General features: G+C 40.1%; 1 protein-coding gene, 1 non-coding gene and 1 pseudogene across 5 annotated transcripts in view; all 3 read left to right on the top strand.

Moving 5' to 3' along the window:
• The window catches only part of LOC100948578 (histone-lysine N-methyltransferase SETDB2), a 104794-nt gene that overhangs the window by 16731 nt on the left and 74079 nt on the right, over positions 1 to 13984 (top strand). For all 4 annotated transcript variants that reach the window (XM_023508077.1, XM_023508075.1, XM_003801806.3 and 1 more), the window contains exon 4: positions 4915 to 5008. In XM_023508077.1, the coding sequence (XP_023363845.1) occupies positions 4915 to 5008 (94 nt within the window). The remainder of the gene's footprint in view (positions 1 to 4914; positions 5009 to 13984) is intronic.
• LOC105888203 lies at positions 2575 to 3092 on the top strand (annotated as a pseudogene).
• On the top strand, positions 11929 to 12122 carry LOC111722162. The gene has a single exon (XR_002771079.1). It is a non-coding gene; the product is annotated as a U2 spliceosomal RNA (small nuclear RNA).

Genomic DNA, 13984 nt, shown 5'->3' with positions numbered 1-13984 from the left:
CAAAACAAGCCATCCTGGATCTAGCATAGACCACCCAGGCTGTGAATAACTCATGCAGTGATTCAAGCTGGGAAAAAATTTAGAAATTCCTAATTTGTAAAAATTAATTTCTAATTAGTTGCCACAAAATAAGGGCATCCAAAAAAATTTCTAATTAATTATTATACCTCTCTTTAACTGTCACGTTTTAAACATACTTTCTCTACCTCATTAGCCAAGGCGCCTTCTTGGTTTATTTGTTTATTTTTATACATGGAGTCTTGTTCTAATCCTCAAGCCTTGCTTAGTGTATAACTTAAAATATTCTTTTATTTACTTGAATGTTTTTTATTGTTTTAGTAAAATTGTTATAATGCTAAAGGCCCAGTGTGATGTCAGTGACACTTCACTTGACCAAACTTGTGTCAGACTCCTGAGCTTCCTTCTTAGCCCGTCTTGAGTATGGTTGTACCTCTTGACCCACCATTTCACTTTCCAAGGTTTCCATTACCCCAGGTCAACCATGATCTGAAAATATTAAATGGAAACTTCCAAAAACAAATGTTAAGTTTTAAATTGTGCACCAGTCTGAGTAATGGGATGAGATCTCTCCCTGTCTTGCTTTGCCTGGTCCTGAGCCATCCGTTTGTCCAGTGTATCCGTGCTGTGTGTGCTGCCCACTTGTCAGTTACAAGAAGGGTGAGTACTGGACAGGAAGGCATTTCACAAGAGAGAAAGACCACATTCACATAATTTTTATTACAGTATATGGTTACAATTGTTTTATTTTTATTGTTAATCTCTTACTGTGTCTAATTTATAAATTAAACTTTATTAACAATGTAATGTTTATAGAGAGAGAGTTCAGGACTATCTAAGGTTCTAGGTATCTATTGGCAGTATTGGAATGTATCCCCTCAGTATAAGGGAAGACTACTGTACTTCCTTGTAAAATCCCATTTTTGTAGGAATCCTGCTAAGTCATTTAGTAAAAACGCCCTACCCTTGATATCTGACCACCCTAGTCTGACTTCAGCAAGAATCTTGTTAGGTCGGTTTAGCCCAAATCCCTCTGTCCCCTGGTGTTTTCTCTCAGTAATTTTCCATCCACTTCTCCTCCCCCTGCCCCTTGGCTGTAAATTCCCAGTAGACCAAGCTCTAGTCAGAATTAAGCCCAGTCTCCCTCCCTCATGGCAAAATCCCATTGCAGTAGTCCTATACCTATTGTAATAGTCCTGAATAAAGTTCACTGTACCTTTTTTTGTTTTTTGCTTTAAGACAAAGTCACACTCTGTTGCCCAGGCTGGAGTGTAGTGGCATTGTCATAGCTCACTGCAGCCTTTAACTCTTGGGCTCAAACAATCCTCCAGCCTCTGTCTCCTGAGTATAAAGGACTATAGGCACATGCCACCGTGCCCAGCTACTTTCCATTTTCACTTTATTTTTAAGAAATAGGTTCTCGGCTCGGAGTCTATAGCTCAACCGGCTAAGGCGCCAGCCACGTACACCTAAGGTGGCGGGTTCGAATCCCCAGCCTGGACCCGCCAAACAACAATGACAGCTGCAACCAAAAAAAAAAAAAAATAGCCAGGCATTGTGGCGGGCGCCTGTGGTCCCAGCTACTTGGGAGGCGGAGGCAGGAGACTCGCTTGAGCCCAGGAGTTGGAGGTTGCTGTGAGCTGTAATGCCACGACACTCTACCCAGGGGGACACTTGAGGCTCTGTCTCAAAAAAAAAAAAGAAAGAAAGAAATAGGTTCTCACTGTGTTGCCCAGGCTGATCTCAAACTCTTGGCCTCAAGAGATCCTTCTTCCTTGGCCCCCCCAAAGTGCTGGGATTACAGATGTGAGCCACTGTGCCTGGCCTTTATTGTGCTATAACAAATAACACTGAATCATTTTTTCCAACAACATGACAATCTTAAGTGAGGATAAGAATAAACCTTTTTACATTAGGTCCATCAGTTAATAAGGAAAAGTCAGCAGGCTTGGTGCCCATAGCTTAGTGGTTAGGGTACTGGCCACATGCACTGTGGCTGGTGGGTCTGAACCCCTCCTGGGCCTGCTAAACAACAATGACAACTATAAAAAAAAAGTAGCCGGGCATTATGGCAGGCGCCTGTAGTCCCAGCTACTTGGGAGACTGAGGCAAGAGAATTGCTTGAGCCCAAGAGTTTAAGGTGAGCTGTGATGCCATGGCATTCTATTGAGGGCAACATAGTGAGACTCAAAAGTCAGCAGAAAATGTATGGGAAAAAGTGTTAAGCTAAACATAAACTGACCCACATGTCTACTTTTAATAATAATAGGAAATCTCTAACTTTTTTCATTAAATACACACATTTATTTCTAGATTACATTCATAATGGAGGATAAAAATGGATGAAATATAAAAGTCAAGAAATGAAATAAAATTAAGTGTAAAAAGATATGTAAAGAAATACAAAAGGCCCAACCCTTAACTTCGGAGAGGCAGTGTGGCTCCTCTGGGCCCTTCCTCCTCACCTTCTTTGGCTTCCTCGGCCTCCTTGTCTACCACAGGAACCCAAGACCCCTGTGTGTGCCCCACCCCGGCTCAGCAGCACCTCATCAGGATTTCCAGGGGTTGCAGGAGGAGCCTCCTGCTGGAGTCAGCTGGGCTCCATCCCAGAACAATATAATGGTTTGGAACTCCATCATTTGGGGGCCTGAAGGGACTCCATTTAAGGACAGAACATTTAAGCTTACAATAGAATTCGCTGAAGAATATCCAGATAAACCACCTACAGTTAGATTTGTCTCTAAAATGTCTCATCCAAATGTCTATGCAGATGGTAGTATATGTCTGGACATACTTCAGAACCATTGAGCCCAGCTTACGATGTGTCTTCCATTTTAACATTCATACATTCTCTGTTGGATGGACCCAATCCCAGTAGTCTAGCAAACAGCCAGGCTGCCCAGCTGTACCAGGAGAACAAGTGGGAATATGAAAAGTGTGTTTCTCCAATAGTAGGACAGAGCTGGCGTGATTGTTTCCCCTGGGTGCAGCAAAAGAGGCCGGGTATCAGAAAAATACATATTGATGTGTTTGTCACCTTCCTGTTCTCCGGTGTCATTATATTTACCTTATGAAAAGCAAAGTAGCTGTTGTGCTGTTTCCATCTTCCTTTGCCAAGCCTTTCCTGCCCCTTCTGTCTTCTCCGTGAACATCTGAAAACACCCTCTATGAAATCAAATGTACCTGGGTTACTTGCAAAAATTACTAATGCTTAATTGCTTTTCTGTTGTATCTCATCTCCAGGCTCTGAGAAGTTAATTTTGTTACTGTGCTTTACACTAAGCCTTTAAAATGAATTGTTACACAGGTGCGGCTTATGCATAGCTTGGTGACCAGGATGCCATTTTAACAAAATGTTTGCTGAAGTGTTTCATCCTGGCTCGGTGTTTCATCCTGGCTCGTCCTTCTCTTGTGTTGAGTGGATTTAGGAGTGAATGGATTTGGAATATGGTCTATAGGAAACAGAAAAACAAATCCATGTAAACATCAATTTTGAAAGGTTAATGGAAGCTCAAAATTGCTTGCTGCTAAGATTATGTGGTATGAACTATAAGATAGTGTTTAATAGTCGGAAGAATGTTGAAGGTCTCAGCCAATGTAGTGCAACAGTCACTGTAACTGACACATCCTCTCTGTGCAAGATACCATTGGACACTCCTATGCTAAATTTCAATACTGGTGTTTGAGGGGATTTTGCTTTGTTTTAAAGAGGTATGGGAGCAGAGGAATGGAAATTCGTCAGTTTTTGAGCTAGGGAAAGGTGGATATCTTTTTTTTTTTTTTTTGAGACAGAGTCTCACTATATTGCCCTCAGTAGGGTGCCTAGGCATCATAGCTCACAGCAACCTCAAACTCTTGGGCTCAAGTGATTCTCTTGCCTCAGCTTCCCAAGTAGCTGGGACTACAGGCACCTGCCACAATGCCCAGCTATTTTTTTGTTGCAGTTGTTTACCTGGCCTGGGTCAGGTTCGAACCTGCCACCTTAGGTGTATGTGGCTGGTGCCATAACCACTGTGCTGTGGGCACTGAGCCAAGGTGGACATCTTTTAATATTTTCAAAAGAGCAGTGCTGTCCTAGATGAACAAACTTAATGGTCCTCCATCTTTTTTTTTTTTAAGTTTTAATTAAGGGACTATATCTGGAAAATTAATTTCCACTAAATCCTGAGTTATTACTGCTTGCTTTGGTGTTTTCTTCCCTTTCAGCATTATGAGAACCTTAAAGCCAACACCTGCATCTTCCTTTGGATATTTACACTTTTAAATATACAGCACCTTTAAGTAGCAGTGTGGGTCGAGGTTTGCGAATGTTTTATCTAATGTGCCATTGACACCTTTTGTGCAGTTATACTCGTCCAACTCTTAACTTTGCACAAGTAACCCATGTAAAAAATGTAAATTTTTCAAGACTTGTAAATAAAACTAACCTTACAATTAAAAAAAAAAAAAGAAATACAAAAAGATAAATAGAAGGCTAAAAAGAAATACCCAAATACTTCAAACCCACTTCCAAAATACAGTTGTAGAACAATGGAAAAACAAAACATACGTAAACTTTCCATTTCTAATCTTTAATAGAGCCTTGAAGAATTCTGTTATTAAATACAAAAGTAGGGATACTTGATGTTCACCTTAAAGGTTGATTAAAATGCAGATCAAGTTCAGGGCAATTTGGAATTTCTCTAGTAGAATTCTAAGTGATTTATCTTATATTAATGGTTTTGAAAATATTTACATGTAATTTTTTGGCTCAATTTTGAAATCTTAATATGTTTGCTAATTTGGGGGCTTTATATGGGCAGAATCTCTAGTAAATGAAGGTATTATTTGGATATTCTAGTGATTTTTAAGTTGGTATACTTGTTGCTCACATTTGTGTTTTTTGTGTTTGTGTAGATCATATACCTGTGACTCAGAATGAACAGGAAAAGCAGTCAAATACATTTCCTTCTACATCATATGAAAACTTTCCAAAAGACTGTGCACGTCTGTATGTATCTAAATTACTCATGTTTATGTTTTTGCTTCTACAAAGAGATTTACTCTTTCTAATAATTTGACATTAGATGAGATAAAATACATAATAAAAGATTCTTTCTCTTTAAAGTTAGAAATTTTAGTATTTATGTAGGATGAAGTTTCTTGAGTCTCTTAATAGGTTATTTACTTGTTACTTATTGATTGCCTAGGCAATCAAGTCTTTTTATAAAATTTAGCTTAAGATGTCTTTGCATATTTCGTTAATACAAAGAAATCTAGTTGTTTCTTTTGTTTCCTGAATTATGTGGAGTAATAAAAAGGGTTGAAGTGCTTATTTCATTATCAGTTCAGGGGTTTTCTTTTTTTGGAGACAGAGCCTCAAGCTGTCCCCCTGGGTAGAGTGCCATGGCTTCACTGCTCACAGCAACCTCCAACTCCTGGGCTCAAGCGAGTCTCCTGCCTCAGCCTCCCAAGTAGCTGGGACCACAGGCGCCCGCTACAACGCCCGACTGTTTTTTGGTTGCAGCCATTATTGTTGTTTGGCAGGTCCGGGCTGGATTCGAACCCGCCACCTTAAGTGTATGTGGCTGGCGCCTTAACTGCTTGAGCCACAGGCGCCGAGCCATCAGTTCAGTTTTTAAAATGTATGATAGCTCTAATGTAGTGTCAGAAAATTTTAGGGAGGGCTGAGCACGGTGGCTCATGCCTATAATCCTAGCACCCTGGGAGGCCGAGGTGGGTGGATTGCCCTGAGCTCTGGGATTCAAGACCAGTCTGGGCAAGAATGAGACCCTGGCTAAAAAAATAGCTGGGCATTGTGGCAGGCACCTATAATCACAGCTACTTGGGAGGCTGAGTCAAGAGGATTGCTTGAGCCCAAGAGTTTGAGGTTGCTGTGAGCTATGACATCATGGCACTCTACTGAGGGTGACAAAATGACACTCTGTCTCAAAAAAAAAAAAAAAAGAAAAATTTAAGGGGAAGTCCAAATTTTTCTGACCTTCCCCTTTTCCCTTTTATCATTATTATCAGTAAAAGTTCCTTAGCATAGGGGTGGCACCTGTGGCTCAAAAGAGGTAGGGCGCCAGCCCCATATGCCAGAGGTGGTGGGTTCAAACCCAGCCTGGCGAAAAAAAAAAGTTCCTTAGCATAAATGAGGATTGTACAAGAGAGACACTCGGTTACCTAGTCTTCATTTTTACTAAGTTAGGTAATGCCTGCACCAAAACTTTCACATACTAATTAAAAGGAATTTTCTGAAAGTATGTTGTCCTGGATCAGAACACATAGTCTAAAAAAATCTTTTAAAATTCTTAAATAGGCCAGGTGTGGTGCCTCATGCCTATAATCCCAGCACTCTGGGAGGCCAAGGCTGGTGGATCACTTGAGCTCACGAATTCAAGACCAGCCGAAGCAAGAGCAAGACCCCATCTCTACTGAAAAAATGAAAAACTGAGGCAAAAAGGATTGCTTAAGTCCAAGAGTTTGAGGTTGCTGTGAGCTGTGATACCAATAGCACTCTACCAAGGATGACAAAATAAGACTCTATCTCAAAAAAAAAAAAAAAAAAAAACCCCAAAACTTAAATAGTTACTCCAACTCCAATTTCATCTGTCATTTCAGCTACATATTAAATTGGCAAAAAAGAAGTGTTTTTTCATTTTAGTGGCTATGAGAGTTGTAGATAAACACTATTTCATATGATTTGTATTTTACAAACACTAGAGATAGCATTACAGTTTGAGTGAGTCTAAAAGACTCATAAAACTTATTTTTAAATGCTCTGAAAGAAAGCTAAGTTTATACTTTTATGACTTAATTGGCCATTTTAGTAGCTCACAAAACAAATGTTTTCTTGAAATTCTGATCTTCTAATGTATAGCATAAAATTTCATTAGTTTTTAAGAGCACATTTAGTCACTCTAAATCACTGAAGTATATGGGTTTCTAAATATAAATTATCACCAACAAGGTCTTTGACGAAATATTGTTCAAATGTTCATATATTTAGACAGCTATATTGTAAATCTAAATGCAAGAAGAGTTGGCGTATTCCTGTTAAGTATGGCTTTTTGGTTTAAGTTTGTTATGCCAAGTTAACAGAATCTTTTTGAATTTTAGATGTGTTATCTAATATTTTCTATACTTTCTAGCTTATATTGTACAAAGAAAAGTACTTTCTAGTGGTTATTATGGTCCCTGAAAACGATACTGAACAGGACATGACCACAAACAATACCTGTGGCTGCCAGAGACCTCATTTTATTACGCTTCAGAAAGAAAACCATTCAGCCAGCTGTGGATGTATTGACTTGTACTTGTGTCCCACCTCCTCCTCTCTCTCATAAGGCTATGGTACGAAGTTAAGGGTCACTGCTAGAGCATCATAGAGCATTACCAAATTTTATCAAAATTTATTGAAAACTTTATCATGAAGGAAAATTCCATTAATTTGGACTTTTTTTCTCACCTCGTTGTTGACTCCAGACCTAGTGTTGGCTTTTTAAGATCCTAAGTGTTTAGAAATCACACACTTCATATTCTCTTTCAGAAATTTCTAAGAGATCAGTATTAAACTTATCATCTTGTACTTTCTGGAATTTCTTTTCTCCCTAGACAGAATCTCACTCTAAAGCCCTGGGAGTAATTTCCTGGCATCATAGCTCACAGCAACCTCAAACTCCTTGGCTCAAGCGATTCTCTTGCCCCAGCCTCCAAAGTAGCTGGGACTATAGGTGCCTGCCACAGCACCTGGCTATTTTTAGAGGCGGCGTCTCGTTCTGGCTCAGGCTGGTCTCAAACCTGTGAGCTCAGGCGATCCACCCATCTTGGCCTTCCAAGTGCTGGGATTACCGGTGTGAGCCACCAGGGTTGGCCATGGCTATTTTTTCTAATTTTAATAGAGACAGGGTCTGACTTTTCCTCAGGCTGATCTCAAACTCCTGAGCTTGGGTGAGTGACCCGCCTCCGCCTCCCAGGGTGCTAGGATTACAGGTGTGAGCCACCATGACTGGCCCTAGTGAAACATTTTAAAATGGTTTTTGTTCTGTGTTTGAAGTTTTTGCAGGACCTTGAGATTTTATTTGGGTATAAAGTATTAAGTATGTTTAAATATAGTTGGTTCTAATACCCTCTTATTAACTTTCACGGACTTCAACTTCTTTTCAATTTTGTCTGTTGTTTCTCACTTACAGACGAAAGTATTTTCATTTATTTTTATTTTTTATTTTTAGAAACTGTCCTCTTGTCTCTGTTATTAGTTAACCTTTTGCTGTCTTTTCCCAACATTATTATTTTGTACAAGCATAGCTTTACAAATTTTTGTTGTTTTATTAGCATTATTTGGAGTTCTTACTAGGCTTGTGTCTTTGTGATACCTAAAGGTTCGCACCAATTTTTTTTTTTTTTTTTGAGAGAGTCTCACTTTGTCACCCTTGGTAGAGTGTCGTGGTGTCATAGCTCACAGCAACCTCAAACTCTTGGGCTTAGGTGATCCTCTTGCCTCAGCCTCCCAAGTAGCTGGGACTACAGGCGCCTACCACAACGCCTAGGGACACACTGATATTTGTATTCATAATTAGTCATCTTTTCTTTTGTACATATTCTTTTAAATATCTGAGCTTCCTAAATAACTTAAATTGGTTCTCTAACCCTGGGGGCAAATAGAGGAACTGGATCAGACCACAGGCCAGCGAGTGAAGCTTCCTCTGTATTGAAGCTGCTCTCATCTCTCCTCATTGCCCGCCTCAGCTCCACCTCCTGTCGTTGAGTGGAGGCATTAGATTCTCAGAGGAGTGCAAACCCTACTGTAAACTGCATCTGTGAAGGATCCAGGTTGTATGCTCCTTCTGAGAATCTACTGCCTAATGATCTCAGATGGAGATGTAATACTCTTGAATTGTTCCAGAACCATACTTCCCTCCCTGGGAAAATTGTCTTCCATGAAACTGTGTTCTCTTGTGCCAAAAGGCCTGGGGGCCACTGCTCTACTTTCCCATCTCATTAGGGATATTTGTGATTCTGTAACCAGAACTTCATTTCCTGGAACCTCCCATCCCTCACGTGCTCTACTCCCACTCAGAGAGGCTCTGTGCGTGAGATCACACCTGCCTTTGAGTTGGACTCTGAGGTCCCTTTTTCAGATGAAGGGACGTGTCTTATTAGGCTCAGGATTTTCTTCCTTTGCTGTTAGGAATTCCAAGGCCACATTTCATTGTTAACCAGAATCAAATTTAAATAAATCCTTTGTTTTTAAGAGACAGAGTCTTACTCTCTCACCCTGGCTACAGTGCCATGGCCTCAGCCTCACTCACACCTCCAACTTCTGGGCTGAGGCAGCCCTCCTACCTCACCCTCTTGGTGGCATGTACCACCATTTCTGGCTAATTTTTCAATTTTTTGTAGAGATGGGTATTGCAGTCTTTTTCAGGCTGGTCTTGAACTCCTGATCTCCAGCAGTCCTCCTAGAGTGTTAGGATTATAGGTATGAGCCACCACACCAGGACTTAAATAATTCCTTTTGTATTTCCTCTGCATGTCACAAATTTATTACTTCTTTTGCTTTTTCAGTAGCTAAACTCCTTAGCAGGGCAGTCATTACATAGACTGACTGGTAAACTAAATGATTAGTAGCTTAAGGCCAGGGCTTTTTAACCCCACCTGAATTATGCAAGTTATATAATTTGTCAATGGCAAAACAGGGATGGAAATCTTAGGTCTAATATGAAAAAGGCTTTTTATTCTTGAGTTGAATGAATTTCTGCTTCATGTGCTTTAAGTGATAGTTCTTTTGAGAGGATATCTATTTTTGTTTGTGATTTTAGGAAACTTGACTTAATTCTTTTTCTTAGTCATGTACTTTGGTTTGTCTGAAGTACATATCTACTCAGGCTAGTTTAAGTAGTGGAATTAGAGATGTATCCAGTATACAGCTCTGGGTAACATATAGGGTGAAAGTGGTCTTGCCCCATTGTTAAAGCTATAAATTTAAGCCATTTGGCTTTCACATGGCATGCACACAAACCTGAAAGATTATTTGAAAAATATATATACACACATGTACCTATACACATACACACACATAAATAAAAGTGGTGTTGAAGAACCAAAAATATAACACAGCAGGCCACATAGGCACTCAAATTGGGACTGCAACGTCAGTACCCGGCCTGGGCACGGTGGCTCATGCCTGTAATCCTAGTGCTCTGGAAGGCCAAGGCAAGAGGACTGATTGAGGGCAGGAGTACAAGATCAGCCTGAGCAAGAATGAGACTCCATCTCTACTAAAAATAGAAAAACTAGTCCCAGGTACTTGAAAGGCTGGGACAGGAGAACTGCTGGAGTCCTGGGGTTTGAAGTTGCAGGGAGCTATGATGCAACCACTGCGCTCTAGCCTGGGTGGCAGAGTGAGATCCTGCCTCAAAAAGGAAGAAAAGTCACTTCCTAAGGTCAACGTTTATACCATCTCAGCTCTACCCAGGGTGTCCACAAAACTGCCCCTGAAGTCACCATACATAGGGGAAATGGGAAATTATAGGTAATTGTACCTCTGTTTACAAAATAATTATTATAAAATTTTACAAAATATTCTCTATGTGTTGGCCACCTGTTTGTAATGACTATTTTGTAAATAAAGGCCCATTCAGCTACAGTTTCTCATTTCCCCTATGGCAGGCACATCAGAGGCAGGTTCTGGGACATCTTGTATCTCTCTCCATCTGTTAACAGTTTTTTCTTTTCCCACATGATCTAACACAGCTGCCCCAGCTAAACTCTGCACAACATTCATGATATTTATTTTTATATGCTAATTTAAGTTCTTGAGAAAGACGATATAAATAGCCCAGTATATACGAGTCCCAACATCTTTGGAGTACGCTCAAGTAAATATGGCCGCTTTGCAGAAGGGACAACCAAAGAAGGGGCTGGGCAAAGAACAGATGTCTGCTGCAGTCCTTAAGAGGAGCGCACGTTACTTTTGTTTTTTAAAATATGCCCCGTTCAAGGCCAAAAGCTAGACAATCAGTTAGCAGTCCCTGAAGTCGCGCTCCACCTTAAGTTCAAGTTGACTAATGACAGACAGTTGTCAAGCCACATACAGACTGAGAAACTCTTATCCCAAGGCTGGAAAGTAGCTGCTGACAATACTGGAGAGCCATACTTACCTCTCAGCCTATGTTTACCTCTAGAAGGTCAATCATTAATTTTATGGTACTGTGTATAGGTTTTCTGGGGGTTTTTTTCCAGTAATATATCTTTATACCTAAAAAAATTTAACCTTCCTCTCCATGTGGAGATAAAATTAGGTTAATTTATATCTGAGACTTGTGGTAAGTTGGTTTTCTTCTTCTATTTAATAAAAAATAAGGCATAGAGGGCAGTGCCTGTGGCTCAAAGGAGTAGGGCGCCGGCCCTATATTCTGAAGGTGGCAGGTTCAAACCCAGCCCCGTACAAAAACTGCAAAAAAAAAAAAAGACATAGATAAGGAAAGAATCATTTTAACCACATGAGAGAAAACCACAATTAAGTTCAAGAAGGGGGAGGGGGCTCAGTAAGCCCACCTAATGGGCCCAGTGCATGGGTATGTGGCATGCCTCCTGGGTAAAGGACTCAACTACACCTCAGACTTTACCTGGCAACCACAAACAATGTACCCTATTTGTATGTACCCATATATTAATCTGAAGTAAAATTTAAAAAAAGGATCATTTTAAGATTCATGCTAGTGTTTTGTTTCTACATTTTCCTGCTTCTAGTTTTCTGAAAGCTGTTTCTCCCACTGTTAATTGCTCTGTAACTAGAGCTTTACTTCTCTTATTTTTTATTAAATTAGTCATAAGAAGAATACTTTTAAGCCAGTTTGTCTTATTAAGTTCACTGTTTTATATGTGTTTGGTTTGTGGCACCTCAAAACAATCAATAATAATAACATCACTGTCTTTGGCCTTTTGGCTAAGAGCAAGGTAGTATCTGTCCTAAACAGTTTAAGGTCTGATGGATTCTGTATGTGAGACAATATACATACTAAATGGATTTTGGAGCAAGGAGGTAGAACGGGAGCTTACTCTGTCCTCTTTACACATCAGCCTGGTGTTGCAGTACCTCTAGGAATGGTGCTCTCCTCCTGCACAAAAACACTAACACCAAATATCCCTGGACCCAGGTCACCAGAACAGATACAATACTGAGGAAAAAGTTCACAGTATTGTGAGAATTAACATGGTGTTCCCACATAGTTTTGGGAAAACGGCATTGATAGAATTGCTCAAAGCAGGGTTACAACAACCTTAGAAAAAATCTATTGTAAGGTGTAACAAGGCAAAACACAGCAAACCAAGGATTGCCTATATAAGAGTATCTTTTTCTTTGCATTCCCTGTAGCATTTGTTAATTTGTGTGTGTGTTTTGGGTTTTTTGTGGGTTTTTTTTTTTTTTTTTTTTTGAGTAGGGAGACAGAGTCTCACTGTTGCCCAGGCTAGAGTGCCCGGGCATCAGCCTAGCACACAGGAACCTCTAAACTCTTGGGTTTATGTGATCCTCCTGCCTCAGCCTCCCAAGTAACTAGGACTACAAGTGCATGCCACAATGCCTGGCTAGTTTTTTCTATTTTTAGTAGAGATGGGGTCTTACTCTTGCTCAGGCTGGTCTGGAACCTGTGAGCTCAGGCAGTCCACCTGCCTCAGCCTCCCAGAGTGCCAGGATCACAGGTGTGAGCCACCGTGCCAGGCAAGGATTTTTTTTTTAAATATGGTAGACAGGGGAGGGTGCAGTGGCTCACGCCTGTAATCCTAGCACTCTGGGAGGCCAAGGTGGGGTGGATCCCTTGAGCTCAGGAGTTTGAGACCAGCCTGAGCAAGAGTGAGATCCCATGTCTACTAAAAAAAAAAATGAAATACTAAGGCAAGAGGATCACTTGAGCCCAAGAATTTGTGGTGGCTGTGTGCTACAATGCCACAGCACTCTACTGAGGGTGACAAAATGAGACTTTTATCTCACCCCACCCCCAAGAAAAGGGTAGACAATATATTTATCAAATCAACAGCCAATACCCTACATCTTATATATTGATGAAACCTTAGAAGTATTTCCTTTAAATGAATATTAATGGCAATATGGCTGCTATCATAATTGTTATTCAGTATTTTTCTAGAAATTCTAGCCAATATAATACAGTGTCAAAGAAAATATGATTATTGAAATATACAGAGTAAAATTATTTGTGGATAATCTTATACACCTAGAAAATTTAAAATTCAAGTGTAAATTTTTTTTTTAATTGAATGGTAACTATGTACATTAATGTACTTCTGGGGTACAGTGTGGGGTTTTCACATGCAATCCAAAATACTTCCAACAAACTGGTCAACACAGCCTTCATGTCATTTTCTCAGTTATTGTTTTAAAACGTTCACATTCTACTCTTAGAAAGATTCACTTGTACCCCTTGTAAGGTAAACCTCAGAAGTGATCCCTCCAATCCCTCTCCCTCCACCCATTCACCCCCCTTCTCCCTCACCCCTCCCCATATTCTTAGGCTATTTGGTTATAGCTTTCATATAAAAGGTATAAATTAGTTTCATAATAGGGGTATGTACATTGGATACTTTTTCCTCCATTCTCGTGATACTTTGCTCAGAAGAACATTCTCTAGCTCCATCCATGTGAACATGAAGGATGTAAAGTCTCCATCCTTCTTAATGGCTGCATAGTATTCCACGGTGTACATATACCACAGTTTGTTGGTCCATTCATGGATCGATGGGCACTTGGGCTTCTTCCGTGACCTGGCAATTATGAATTGGGCTGCAGTAAACATTCTGATACAAATATCTTTGTTGTAATGCGATTTTTGGTCATCTGGGAATATACTTAATAAAGGAATTGCAGGGTCAAATGGCAGGTCTATTTTTAGTTCTCTAAGTGTTTTCCAGATGTCTTTCCAAAAGGAACGTATTAGTTTACATTCCCACCAGCAGTGTAGGAGTG

Source organism: Otolemur garnettii, unplaced genomic scaffold (genome assembly GCF_000181295.1).
Source record: "Otolemur garnettii isolate 467f Iridium unplaced genomic scaffold, OtoGar3 scaffold00221, whole genome shotgun sequence".
NCBI lineage: Eukaryota > Metazoa > Chordata > Mammalia > Primates > Galagidae > Otolemur > Otolemur garnettii.
The sequence above is the reverse complement of the archived record's forward strand: the minus strand, read 5'-3'. Positions and strand labels throughout refer to the sequence as shown.